The sequence below is a fragment of the Nannobrachium achirus genome (assembly GCF_963921795.1).
Source record: "Nannobrachium achirus genome assembly, chromosome: 12".
NCBI lineage: Eukaryota > Metazoa > Chordata > Actinopteri > Myctophiformes > Myctophidae > Nannobrachium > Nannobrachium achirus.
Genome location: NC_137832.1, coordinates 66,081,326 through 66,095,989, shown reverse-complemented (window position 1 = coordinate 66,095,989; position 14,664 = coordinate 66,081,326). Strand labels below are relative to the sequence as shown.

The window sequence follows — 14,664 nt, the reverse complement described above, 5'->3', positions numbered from 1 at the left end:
AACCCATACATACCATACCTAACATAACCCTAACCCATACATAGCTAACATAGCCCTAACCCATACATACCTAACATAACCCTAACCCATACATACCTAACATAACCCTAACCCATACATACCATACCTAACATAACCCTAACCCATACATAGCTAACATAGCCCTAACCCATACATACCTAACATAACCCTAACCCATACATACCTAACATAACCCTAACCCATACATACCTAACATAACCCTAACCCATACATACCTAACATAACCCTAACCCATACATACCTAACATAACCCTAACCCATACATACCTAACATAACCCTAACCCATACATAGCTAACATAACCCTAACCCATACATACCTAACATAACCCTAACCCATACATACCTAACATAACCCTAACCCATACATACCTAACATAACCCTAACCCTAACATAACCCTAACCCATACATACCTAACATAACCCTAACCCATACATACCTAACATAACCCTAACCCATACATACCTAACATAACCCTAACCCATACATACCTAACATAACCCTAACCCATACCTAACATAACCCTAACCCATACATAGCTAACATAACCCTAACCCATACATACCTAACATAACCCTAACCCATACATACCTAACATAACCCTAACCCATACATACCTAACATAACCCTAACCCATACATACCGGCTCGATCCTTTCAATCAGGCATCCCTACAGTATTGTGAATGTCACTGCAAAGCAGGCACGTGCACACATATAGTACATGAAAGGGAGCCCCTGCCCTTTTATCCGTCTGTAAAAAAGTGCCCTTTCCAGACCATGAATGCAGTTTTCACTATGGTGAAAGAAATGCAAATGTTCTCTTTCCATGCCTTACCTGAAGGCAGCATTCTGCCTTTTTTATGCTTAAAAAGCTTAAGCTTATGCTTAGTTTAAATGTATCAAGTACTGAAAATAGCCGACTTCCAAGCTCATACCGCGTTGCAGCGTGACGCGTTGTGAGCTTGGAGGTCTGCTATTTTCAACATTTTCACCAAAAGGCCCTTTTAGAAATGTCAGCCCCTGCCTCTCTAACATTCTCTGCATGTCCCTGCTGCAAAGAATACACATATAAAAAAATGTTTGAATCCAACCGCGTCCTCACAAGTCCCACATGAAACAATCTGAGCTGGGATCGAACCTGAATCGCCAACTCACCAGTCCGGCACGCTTGGTAGATCTGCTATTTCTGTTATTCACTGTACAACAACGTATACGGGGGCTTACAGTTATTTCTGTTATTCACTGCATAACAATGTAAACGGGGGCTTACAGTAAGTGGCTGACACTGATCTCCTATGCCCACAGATACACACACTGGTCTGACAGACTGTGGTCTCCTACATCAGTGTTAACACTGACAGACTGCGGTCTCCTACATCAGTGTTAACACTGACAGACTGTGGTCTCCTACATCAGTGTTAACACTGACAGACTGTGGTCTCCTACATCAGTGTTAACACTGACAGAATGTGGTCTCCTACATCAGTGTTAACACTGACAGACTGTGGTCTCCTACATCAGTGTTAACACTGACAGACTGTGGTCTCCTACATCAGTGTTAACACTGGTCTGACAGACTGTGGTCTCCTACATCAGTGTTAACACTGACAGACTGTGGTCTCCTACATCAGTGTTAACACACTGGTCTGACAGACTGTGGTCTCCTACATCAGTGTTAACACACTGGTCTGACAGACTGTGGTCTCCTACATCAGTGTTAACACACTGGTCTGACAGACTGTGGTCTCCTACATCAGTGTTAACACTGGTCTGACAGACTGTGGTCTCCTACATCAGTGTTAACACACTGGTCTGACAGACTGTGGTCTCCTACATCAGTGTTAACACAAATCTTTACTTCTGGAGGTCCCCCACTCAGATGGGGGTCCACGGCCAAATACATCTGTAGCAGTTTGGGACTTTCACACAACACGGGCGCAAGAGACTAGATTTCAACGCAAGATCAAAGTTCAGCGTTTTAACAACGACTATGGCTGTGCACTGCTAAGATTACAGCTTGGATGAGATGCTATCGTTATGAATGTAAAAAGAGAAATAAGCAGAGTTACAATAAAACCAACTGGTCCTGTCTGAAGCCCTGGTTTCGGGTAGGGCATATGGACAAAAATGGATAAAATTGCATCTTTTGACAATTGAAAAATAAACACCTGGACCAGTCTTTGTGGGAGAAAGTAAGAACATCTAAAAGGTAACTAGGTAAGATGGCCTTCTAGACCAGAATTCTCCTTTGCCGTGACCCCCCCTACAACACACTCATCAGGTATTATGATTATACATGGAGAAAGAAAGTGTACAGAAAGTGTTAAAACTATGACACTGACTGTCCTCCATGTCCACTCACTGGTCCACTGACTGTCCTCCATGTCCACTCAGATACACCCACTGGTTTGATGGCATGGCTATGATGCATCGTTATCTATCTATCTATCTATCTATCTACCTACCTACCTACCTACCTACCTACCTACCTACCTACCTACCTACCTACCCATCTATCTACCCATCTATCTATCTATCTACTCAGATACACCCACTGGTTTGACGGCATGGCGATGATGCATCGTTTCCACCTGAGCCACGGCGAGGTGACGTACAGCAGCCGCTTCCTGCGCAGCGACTCCTACGTCACCAACTCGGCGGCCAACCGCATCGCCATCTCCGAGTTCGGGACCATGGCCCTGCCGGACCCCTGCAAGAACATCTTCGCTCGCTTCTTCTCGCGCTTCAAGATACCCAGTATGTACACTTTGACTCACACATACACTGCATTGCTGATCCCCCCAACCCCACCCCCCAAAAACGATGTTGTGGAAGAAAGTATTGAGATGTTTTGTACTTAACCCCTTAAAGGGATAGTTCACCCCCAAAATTACTTTTATTACTCATCGATTACTCACAGCCATGGAGACTTGAATTCATGGATTTCTTTTTGTCACATTTCTAATAATTTAAGGAGACTCTTTGTGTCTCCATAGGGAACAAAGCAGGCTCTTTGTCTCCATAGGGAACAAAGCAGGCTCTTTGTGTCTCCATAGTGAACAAAGCAGGCTCTTTGTGTCTCCATAGGGAACCACTGCTGGTCATCAAATAATTACTAAATAAAAACAAATGTCTTTCCTAGTATGGTCATCCAACATCAGAATCATTGTCCAGGCATATCAGAATTTCTTAAGAACACACATTATATTACATGTATCAATATAATTCCCCAACAACGCAACAACTTTCCAGGAATAAAACACCGACGGTTTGCATTGGCTTGGATTCCCCATCGATGATGTCACTGGTAGGCGAGTTTGTGAACTCCTCTGAGACACAGACTGAGTAGACTAAAATGGTACCATATTATAATGAGCATTAGAGAGGACGATGAAGAAGTCATCCTTTAACCATACTTAAAAGAAAGCAATGTCCTCTCCACACTTAATGCCCATAATGTGTTTGTGTATGATTTCATGTGTTTGTGTGCAGTTGTCCATGAAGCTACAGTATAAGCTACAGTATAAGCTACAGTATAAGCTACAGTATAAGCTACAGTATAAGCACACAAATGTTACTTTCCACCACTGATGCTGTGGTTAAATCAATGAAAGGACAGAACAGGATAGGACTGACTGGAACACATTTTTACAGTGAATAATTAAAAAGTATAATGTCGCCACCGGCAGTGCTACATTATGTGTGATTATGTGTGATTATGTGTGATTATGTGTGATAAGAAGCATACAGACAGTCTTAGACTGAGTGGAGATGTTCTGTACTGTGAACAGAGGCGACCGACAACGCCAGTGTGAACTTTGTGAAGTACAGGGGAGACTACTACGTCAGCACGGAGACCAACTTCATGAGACGAGTCGACCCACAGAGCCTGGAGACCAAGGAGAAGGTAGGCATGAAAACACCCTACCGCCCTGAACTCTGTACCAGGGTGAGCTCTGTACCCTACCACCCTACCACTCTGTACCCTACCACCCTGTACCCTACCACCCTACCACTCTGTACCCTACCACCCTGTACCCTACCACCCTACCACTCTGTACCCTACCACCCTGTACCCTACCACCCTACCACTCTGTACCCTACCACCCTGTACCCTACCACCCTACCACTCTGTACCCTACCACCCTACCACTCTGTACCCTACCGCCCTGAACTCTGTACCAGGGGGTTCTCAAACGTTTTCGTGGCAAAGGATCCCCAAATGGACACGTGTTAGCCCGCGGACCCCCATTGATGCCAGGGACCCCCAATAAAATGTTTTACAGCTATACTGTAGCAGCTAAGGATTTTCAGACGGTAAAATAAAACAAATAAACGATGGATATGAAGCATCAACCGACAGGGATTTTTTTTTTTTTTCAAACAGATGCTATTAATGTTGGTTGAATGCTTGATTCTGATTGGTCAATAGCTGAAATCAGCTGTGTGTTATTTCTCTATAACAGACCATGCCTAATCAAAGGCTCAGAGCACCTGCTGCATGGTGTGAACTTTATGCCGTATCCAACATAATGATAATGAATACCTACTCCTCCCGCGGGGGAAATTCTGATATCGCAGCCCAACCCAGCTGCTTGACATGACATCCATGTAAACAAACACAGTGTCATTTACAACTAAACCTCAAGAATGTTTTTGAAAACATTTGAAGTGAGAAACAGACGACGCAGTAACCAAATATGGCATCTATTTCATCAACACGTCCTTGTTCGACGACGTTGTACCCTAACCCTAACCCTAACCCTAACCCTAACCCTACTAACCCATACTTTCACTGTTATAAGTCGGGATAATGACGTTATCCCTTACTAACTCAATATCAAAGGGCGAGGTCACGCCATGTCTTGGCCATCTGGCCAGTGATGTATATCGGACCAGTTACCCATATATGGAGACTCCTGTTACCCATATATGGAGATCCATGTACTGTATATGGAGATATGCTGTGAGAGACCAAACATGCTTACTTAGTTATTCATTATGTGAAAGTCCTATGACGTCTATGACATCTGACATCATATCCCTTTTATGCCCATATATGGAGATCCCTGTCTGTAGAACCAGCCACACAGATATGCAGATATCCAATATATCAACAGAAAACAATGTGTAGACAAACATTAATTCACACAACACTGATAGTGCTGTCGACCAAGTCTATGAATACAAGTCTACAATACGTAGTGGGGTTCATCTCAGCTAAGCTAAATGTTGAACACTGCAGCCTGTATAGATTATAGATATATATATATACTGTATAGATTATAGATATATATATATATACTGTATAGATTATATATATATATATATATATATATATATACTGTATAGATTATAAATATATATATATACTGTATAGATTATAGATATATATATATATATATACTGTATAGATTATAGATATATAGATATATATACTGTATAGATTATAGATATATATATATACTGTATAGATTGCACAGGGAAGCCACTCAGTTAGCAATCTAACTCCTGGATCACTTCACGTAGCCTGTTGTTGGTTGACTACGTTGTCATGACACATGCTGTATGCTCTGACCTTGTTCTTTGTAAGTTGCTTTGGATAAGAGCACCATTGTGACAAATGCTAGTCATAAAGATCTATGTTCATACTGTATATAGAAAAGAATAACTTCAACATTCCTAGCATGGCTTCACACTTTCTTTCTTGGTTTTCTTTATGGCTTCTTCTTCACACAGTTGGACTGAGTGCTGCTGAGTTATTGATTATGAAACAAATACATGTTTGGGCATAAGGAATGTGTTAAAGCATCTCTGTATTGTGTACGTTGTGTGTGTGTGTGTGTGTGTGTGTGTGTGTGTGTGTGTGTGTGTGTGTGTGTGTGTGTGTGTGTGTGTGTGTGTGTGCGCGCGCGCGCGCACGTGTGAATATGTTATGTTGTCCATTCTGTATGGTAGAGTATGTTAATTCACATTTGGGTCGGTTATAGTTGGTCTCCCTGCTCTTATATGGAGACATTTAGACTCTGTCTGGTAGCTCAGTCGGTAGGCCTACAGCACTCTGTATCTGGTAGCTCAGTCGGTAGGCCTACAGCACTCTGTATCTGGTAGCTCAGTCGGTAGGCCTAAAGCACTCTGTATCTGGTAGCTCAGTCGGTAGGCCTAAAGCACTCTGTATCTGGTAGCTCAGTCGGTAGGCCTAAAGCACTCTGTATCTGGGTAGCTCAGTCGGTAGGCCTACAGCACTCTGTATCTGGGTAGCTCAGTCGGTAGGCCTACAGCACTCTGTATCTGGTAGCTCAGTCGGTAGGCCTAAAGCACTCTGTATCTGGTAGCTCAGTCGGTAGGCCTAAAGCACTCTGTATCTGGTAGCTCAGTCGGTAGGCCTAAAGCACTCTGTATCTGGTAGCTCAGTCGGTAGGCCTAAAGCACTCTGTATCTGGTAGCTCAGTCGGTAGGCCTGGAGCACTCTGTATCTGGTAGCTCAGTCGGTAGGCCTACAGCACTCTGTATCTGGGTAGCTCAGTCGGTAGGCCTAAAGCACTCTGTATCTGGTAGCTCAGTCGGTAGGCCTAAAGCACTCTGTATCTGGTAGCTCAGTCTGTAGGCCTACAGCACTCTGTGTCTGGGTAGCTCAGTCGGTAGGCCTAAAGCACTCTGTATCTGGTAGCTCAGTCGGTAGGCCTAAAGCACTCTGTATCTGGTAGCTCAGTCGGTAGGCCTACAGCACTCTGTGTCTGGGTAGCTCAGTCGGTAGGCCTAAAGCACTCTGTATCTGGTAGCTCAGTCGGTAGGCCTAAAGCACTCTGTATCTGGTAGCTCAGTCGGTAGGCCTAAAGCACTCTGTATCTGGTAGCTCAGTCGGTAGGCCTACAGCACTCTGTATCTGGTAGCTCAGTCTGTAGGCCTACAGCACTCTGTATCTGGTAGCTCAGTCGGTAGGCCTAAAGCACTCTGTATCTGGTAGCTCAGTCGGTAGGCCTAAAGCACTCTGTCTGGGTAGCTCAGTCGGTAGGCCTAAAGCACTCGCCTTACGACCACAAGCCCATGGGTTTGATTCGGCAAGTCGTGAGGTAAGAGCCAGTAAGAGCTGATGGTAGGTGTTGGCTCCGCCTCCATCTCCCAGTGGCCTCTTGTGAAACGGGGATAAAATCCCACACTCTGGCTGATACCAACAATAAGCCTCTCCGACCTACTTAGATCCTGGGTCCAGTTTGGACATGACCTTTGCTTTGACACAACCCCCGTTTCTGGTTTGACACAAATTCTGACCTGAAGGACAAAATGATATATTATTACACTCCCTTGAGTAGGCAGGCTCTAAAATGATTTTAGACCAGGGGTACAAATCCAGGGTAGAACAGTAAAGTTACATAATGCAGCTCAAAAAAATAAGTCTCCACAGGTTGAGTAATCGATAGGGAAAAAGTCATTTTGGGGGTGAACTCTCCCTTTAAGCAAATCTTTATTCACCATTCCTTCATTTCCAGTGGTGACAGTGAGATACAGAGGAGTGCAGATGACATGCATGAAGCCCCGGGTGGGTGTCGTATTGAAACACCCCGGGTGGGTATCGTATTCGGGTGGCACATGTGGCGTCGGACCCCGCACCACCTGAGGGAAGGACTATAGCCTCATTTATGTGGTATGAGTGAACACCTGGTGAGCCACTAGGGGGCCTCCTATGCCCCCTGAACTGTTGTCTTTGAACCCATTAAGCCCTGAGGCCGATAAAAAAAAGGCTTCTAAAACAATTTTCAGAAAAAAGAATGTTCAGCGGTGCGGAATGTCTAGGACCCCCCAAATTACTGTAGATCTACAGTATGTATGTATGTATGCATGTATGTATGTACAGTATGTATTTAATTACTGTAGATCTACAGTAAGTATTTAATTACTGTAGATATACAGTATGTATTTAATTACTGTAGATATACAGTATGTATTTAATTACTGTAGATCTACAGTATGTATTTAATTACTGTAGATCTACAGTATGTATTTAATTACTGTAGATATACAGTATGTATTTAATTACTGTAGATCTACAGTATGTATTTAATTACTGTAGATATACAGTATGTATTTAATTACTGTAGATATACAGTATGTATTTAATTACTGTAGATCTAATTACTGTAGATCTACAGTAAGTATTTAATTACTGTAGATCTACAGTATGTATTTTTGTCTGGCCCATCTTGTTCCAGGAAACCCCAGAAGCAAAGATCTTAGTAAAAAATGTTCACTTAAAAAGTAATTTATACATCTGATCTTCAAGCTCACACCGCGGCGGCACCAAGTGATGCACTATAAGCTTGTATATCTGACATTTTATCTATGAATGTAAAGCACATGGACATACTGTAGGTTGGTTATTCAAAAACCGGAAAAGACACAGCTATGCTTTCCCGATATTAATGCGCTAAAAAACTAAAATCTACGTTTGGAATCCAGCATTGAAGGCATTTTCCTGAGTGGAAATTGGCCTATTTGAGGCACTGTTCTTTTTTTTTTCTTCCAGGAATAGACGGTCGCATATGTTGTCATCAGCAGGCAATCAAACTAAATGTATGCATATTGCATATGATAGGGCCATGTGGGAGACCACATGTACTGTGAAATGGGGAAGAAAAAATTTAAAAGAAAAACCAGGCCGGTGCCTGAAACGGAGCCTTGAGCAGCGTTCCTATTGTGATGATGGAGAAACGGAGCCTTGAGCAGCGTTCCTATTGTGATGATGGAGAATGGTTTTCTCCTATAGAGTGTGAGACAAGCCAATTAAATGCTACGTCCTTGATGCTGCCAGCGCCAGAATGTTGACGCACTCACTTTTTTTTCTGAGGCAGCCTTTAGGTGTCAAGGGTTGCAGCGGTGCAGAGCTCTAGCGGATATAATGGGACGTTGTGCTCTACCTTTTCAATAACTGTATTGCTGTACTGCTGCTGAAAACAGAGCTGGACACACACAGCTGTAAGCACAAATAATTGGCCGCAGGTCTTTTCGATTTGTAAAGAAAAAGAAAAAAAGGGGCAGATCGAGGGCGCATTTTCGTAACCACTCAGGCTTCTATGAACTTCGTACGACAAACGGAAAAACTAAATACCCTGTCAACAAGCTCTCGTAGATCTGCAATTTTCTCTATTTCTGAAAATGTGGTAAACATGAATATTAAATATCAGGAGTCTACATTTCCCAGTCTGACCAGAAGCAGAGATAAAAACAGAAAGTGTGCTCATGTAGATCTGGCCTTCTACTACACCCAGTAGAGTACTACAGTACTACATGTAGATCTGCTACTTCTTCTGTTTTTGGACACATAACAAATAACATGTTGAGGTTAACTGAAGTTAACTTAAGCCTTGTCCACAAGTAGGCCATTTGGCCTACTTACAGTATATGCGCCAGCTGCCACTGGCATCACCACTGACATCACCACTGACATCACCACTGGCATCACCACTGGACATGCCAGTGACACTTTTTTTTATACCTACACTTACCACTGGCATCACCGGGAATGCTGGTCCCTCATTGGCTGTTAATGATGATGTTGCCAGAAATGCTGGTCCCTGATTGGGCTACGGGCTTAAACAAACCCAGACACCGTCATAGGCCAACATACCTATATATGGACTTAAACAAACACACAGACACCAACATACCTATATATGGACTTAAACAAACCCAGACACCAACATACCTATATATGGACTTAAACAAACACACAGACACCAACATACCTATATATGGACTTAAACAAACACACAGACACCAACATACCTATATATGGGCTTAAACAAACCCAGACACCAACATACCTATATATGGGCTTAAACAAACACACAGACACCAACATACCTATATATGGGCTTAGACAAACACACAGACACCAACATACCTATATATGGGCTTAAACAAACCCAGACACCAACATATATGGGCTTAAACAAACACACAGACACCAACATACCTATATATGGGCTTAAACAAACCCAGACACCAACATACCTATATATGGGCTTAAACAAACACACAGACACCAACATACCTATATATGGGCTTAAACAAACACACAGACACCAACATACCTATATATGGGCTTAAACAAACCCAGACACCAACATACCTATATATGGGCTTAAACAAACACGCAGACACCAACATACCTATATATGGGCTTAAACAAACCCAGACACCAACATACCTATATATGGGCTTAAACAAACACACAGACACCAACATACCTATATATGGGCTTAAACAAACCCAGACACCAACATACCTATATATGGGCTTAAACAAACACACAGACACCAACATACCTATATATGGGCTTAAACAAACACACAGACACCAACATACCTATATATGGGCTTAAACAAATACATAGACGCCAACATACCTATATATGGGCTTAAACAAACACACAGACACCAACATACCTATATATGGGCTTAAACAAACACAGACACCAACATACCTATATATGGGCTTAAACAAACACACAGACACCAACATACCTATATATGGGCTTAAACAAACACAGACACCAACATGCCTATATATGGGCTTAAACAAACACAGACACCAACATACCTATATATGGGCTTAAACAAACACACACACAGACACCAACATACCTATATATGGGCTTAAACAAACACAGACACCAACATACCTATATATGGGCTTAAACAAACACACAGACACCAACATACCTATATATGGGCTTAAACAAACACAGACACCAACATACCTATATATGGGCTTAAACAAACACACAGACACCAACATACCTATATATGGGCTTAAACAAACAGACACCAACATGCCTATATATGGGCTTAAACAAACACAGACACCAACATACCTATATATGGGCTTAAACAAACACACACACAGACACCAACATACCTATATATGGGCTTAAACAAACACACAGATTCATTTCATTTGAAAGCTGGGAATCATAGCTACAAAATGATATATTGGTTGTGAATATTGACCAAACAGTTTTGTAGATATGGCTTATAGAGTTATGCCATGCAGAAATACTAGATCTGAGAAATTCAGCCTTTTAGATGAAATGTAACCTGCAAAATGTGAGGTTTCTCTTCACATTAATTTTAAAAAGTCTTATTTACATGCAGAGTTAAGCTCTGGCGTTTAAGTGAAATGTAGCCTGATATTTATGAAATGCTTTTGTGGCTTTATCACATTTTAGAAAATAATAATAATAATTAAAGCTGCAAGCAGCGATGACCGGGCCCTCGCAGCTCTACCCACGTCACAAGGCCAGCAGCCAATCAGAAACCAAACAGGAAGTCAGCCATTTTGACTAATTAGTGGCGTTTTGGCACATTTTTGGTTGTTATCACGGGTCGCACTCTAACGATAGTTTAAAGTTTTTCTCAAAAAAAATTTTTTGAGAAAAAAAAGTTTTTGAGAAAAAAAACATTTTAAGACAAAAAAAATGAGAAAAAAAAATTTGAGAAAAAAAAATTTGAGAAAAAAAATTTGAGAAAAAAAAAATTTTGAGAAAAAAAAAATTTGAGAAAAAATAAATTGAGAAAAAAAAATGTTTTGAGAAAAAAAAAATTTGAGAAAAAAAAAATTTTGAGAAAAAAAAATTTTTGAGAAAAAAAAAATTTGAGAAAAAAAAGAATTTTGAGAAAAAAAATATTTTGAGAAAAAAAAATGTTGAGAAAAAAAAGTTATGACACCAGCCGCGAGTCTGTACAACAAACGGTTCATAAGTTATAGAGGCACTTCCTGTTTGGTGAAGGGCACTTCCTGTTTGGCGAAGGAAGCGTCAATTAAGGTTAAGGACTCTTAATCAAGTCATATGATACCAGCCACAACTCTGTACGATAAACGGTTGATGAGTAACAGCCAAAAAAGGAACAATCAAGTTTCGGCCAATCAGAAGAGGGGGCGGGGCTTAGTTAAACCAATTAAGGTGAAGGACACTTAGTCAAGTCATATGATACCAGTCACAACTCTGTACGATAAACGGTTGATGAGTAACAGCCAAAAAAAGGAACAATCAAGTATGGACCAATCAGAAGAGGGGTTTCTTCCTGTTTGGTGAAGGAAGTTTGATGCTTCGCCACGGGCACGCCGTTTTACGAAAACTCACGATTTTGATAACTTTTTATCGTTAAGGTGTCTTGAGTATGCCGAGCGAACTTGAAGTTGATCCGATTAACCCCCTAGGAGGAGTTCGTTAAAGTGTGACAAGTGAAAACGGTCAAAAATACACCAAAACGCCACTAATTAGTCAAAATGGCTGACTACCTGTTTGGTTTCGGACGTGGCGCCGAGAGACTTTTTTGTGAGTCTGGACACGATACAGATGTGTACCGATTTTCGTACTTGTGGGTGAAACCGTATGGTGGGGCTTGAGGCACGAAGTTTTGTAGGGGGCGCTATTGAGCCATTATGCCACGCCCCCTTTTTTTTTTTTTTTAATGCGAAATTTTTCGCCTCTTGTGATGTGTGTGCAAAGTTGCGCAACTTTTGGAGTACGTTTTGCGGCTCAAAAACACGATTCATTCGGCGGAAGAATAATAATCTTTGCAAATACAATAGGGTCCTCACACTGTGTGTGCTCGGGCCCTAATAATATTTTCAGGGTTGGTCTAAAGCTGTACTTTCCGAAATGACTGCCCCTCTGCTATGCTGGGTCACAAATGATGGCCGGGTTAATTGCCCTCCCCACAGCTGTGTCACTTGTTTTGTTTGATGCAGCCGCAAGTGAGTGAACATCTGGGCTGGCCAACCCTTGTATATTCAGTTGTCTCCTTTTTGGGTAAAATACTCCCAAAATCTCGCATCCACAACAGCGCTTTGGTGGTTTATATACAATCAGTGAAGAAGTTGTACTGTATATATGAAGCCCTTAATGATAATTGTAACAGTATGTTTTTGTATAGATTGTGTCGTGTGTGGTTGAATGTTTATTATCTCAGAGCACCGGAACGTGTTTGGCAATACGATGTTTTAAATCTTGGATCTTAAACTTGTTTAGTTTACTACGGTACCTACAGTATAATATACAGTATAATATACAGTATAATAATACTACGGTGCCATACAGAGAAAGAGCAGGGCTTCATTTCATCCCCCAATCTATCCCCATGCAAGTTAAATGTTCTTTTGAAAATGTCAGATCTACAAGTTCACAATGCAATGTGTTGTGAGCTTGTAAATATGATATTTTCAAACAGTCGATCTTGGCTATAGGCCTTTTTGACACTTTTTTAAATGTACAAACCCCAATGCAGAACCCCCGGGCCCAGACCGCACTTTGAGAACCACTGCAATACAATAAGAACATTGCTGTGAATTCAGTTGACCCTCCACAAGGTCAACTATATTCTGCCACCCCCTAGTGTTCACATTTAACCTTAAATTCAGATGTTATATTATGAAGAGGCATTTCTTCCTCTGCCTAGTGGGAATGTGCACAATTTCACGACAATTGCACACTGTGTTCGTGATTTGAGGCATTTTGTTCAAAACCGACCAATCCTACAAACTTTGGAAGCCAATCTCAGCCAATCAGGATGGAATATGGAAAATCTGACAGATCCATGTAAGTCACATGACTGTAGAGATACTGTCTATGAAGTGCGTGATTTTTGGAGTACTGTCAAAAAATGAGTTTGACAAAAATCAGCCTCATGGTGGTGCTATAAAAGGCCCATCTGAAAAATGTGGGGCAGAGGTTCTGAATTGACATCCAGGGAATGTTTGTGCGCAGTTTGGCCGAGACCAGGCCAACGGCGGCGGCGAATAGCTGGTAACAGACGGACGGACGGACGGACGGACGGACGGACACGTGGAGACAATAATGTTCTTATTTTGATCATGATACCCACTTACAGAATGTCTTAGTCTCCAGGTTTTCTAATGTGTATGACAATTATTTACTACGACGCTATGGCACATTAGGCGTCCAACTGGTACTAGTGGTTCTCAAACGTTTTGCTTGCAAGGACCCTGACAGTTTACAAATGGAACCGATTTGAACACTCTCCGAGTTACAGACCGGTTATGGTCATTCAGGTCCATCTCTTTACGTCTTCCTGGTAATATCATTATCCACCAACAGAGACGATACAGTATTGGACTTTGACAAGAACAGAACATAATGAGACCAGGAAGGATCTGCTGCATCTCCTATTGTTGTGCACAGACGTCAGTCTTCCTGGTAAAGCAGTCGACTGTCATGGCGTCAAGTGTATCACTGTGTGCTTACGCAGATGAGAGTGATTCAACACATGTACAGTAGGTAGTACTGAGTCAAGCAGTGAAAAGGTCAATCTAATCATAACACATGTTTAATAAAAAAAAGAGCAGTTCAAAAGATTAATGGCCTCCTCAAGAATGACTAATCAAACCTCCGTCAAATGTACTGATAGTTAGTCATTGGTTGTGCAACAGCACATCGTCACTGGCGGGCAGAAACCTCGTATCTCCAACTTTCAAATTCGTACGTTTTTTCGTGAAGTAAAGCCCTGCTTCATCACACAAGACTGTCGCACAAAAGTAGTGAAAACAGCAGATCTACAAGCACACACCGCCTCACGGTGCGAGGCGTTGTGTGCTTTTA

The 14,664-nt window shown here is 41.8% G+C and overlaps 1 protein-coding gene across 1 annotated transcript in view; it reads left to right on the top strand.

Moving 5' to 3' along the window:
• LOC308295803 (carotenoid-cleaving dioxygenase, mitochondrial-like) overlaps window positions 1-14,664 on the top strand; it is a gene marked incomplete at both ends in the record, with an annotated part of 62,463 nt that overhangs the window by 12,480 nt on the left and 35,319 nt on the right. The window contains 2 exons of the mRNA XM_080738852.1: window positions 2,590-2,801; window positions 3,836-3,951. Coding sequence (XP_080594978.1) covers window positions 2,590-2,801; window positions 3,836-3,951 — 328 coding nt within the window. The remainder of the gene's footprint in view (window positions 1-2,589; window positions 2,802-3,835; window positions 3,952-14,664) is intronic.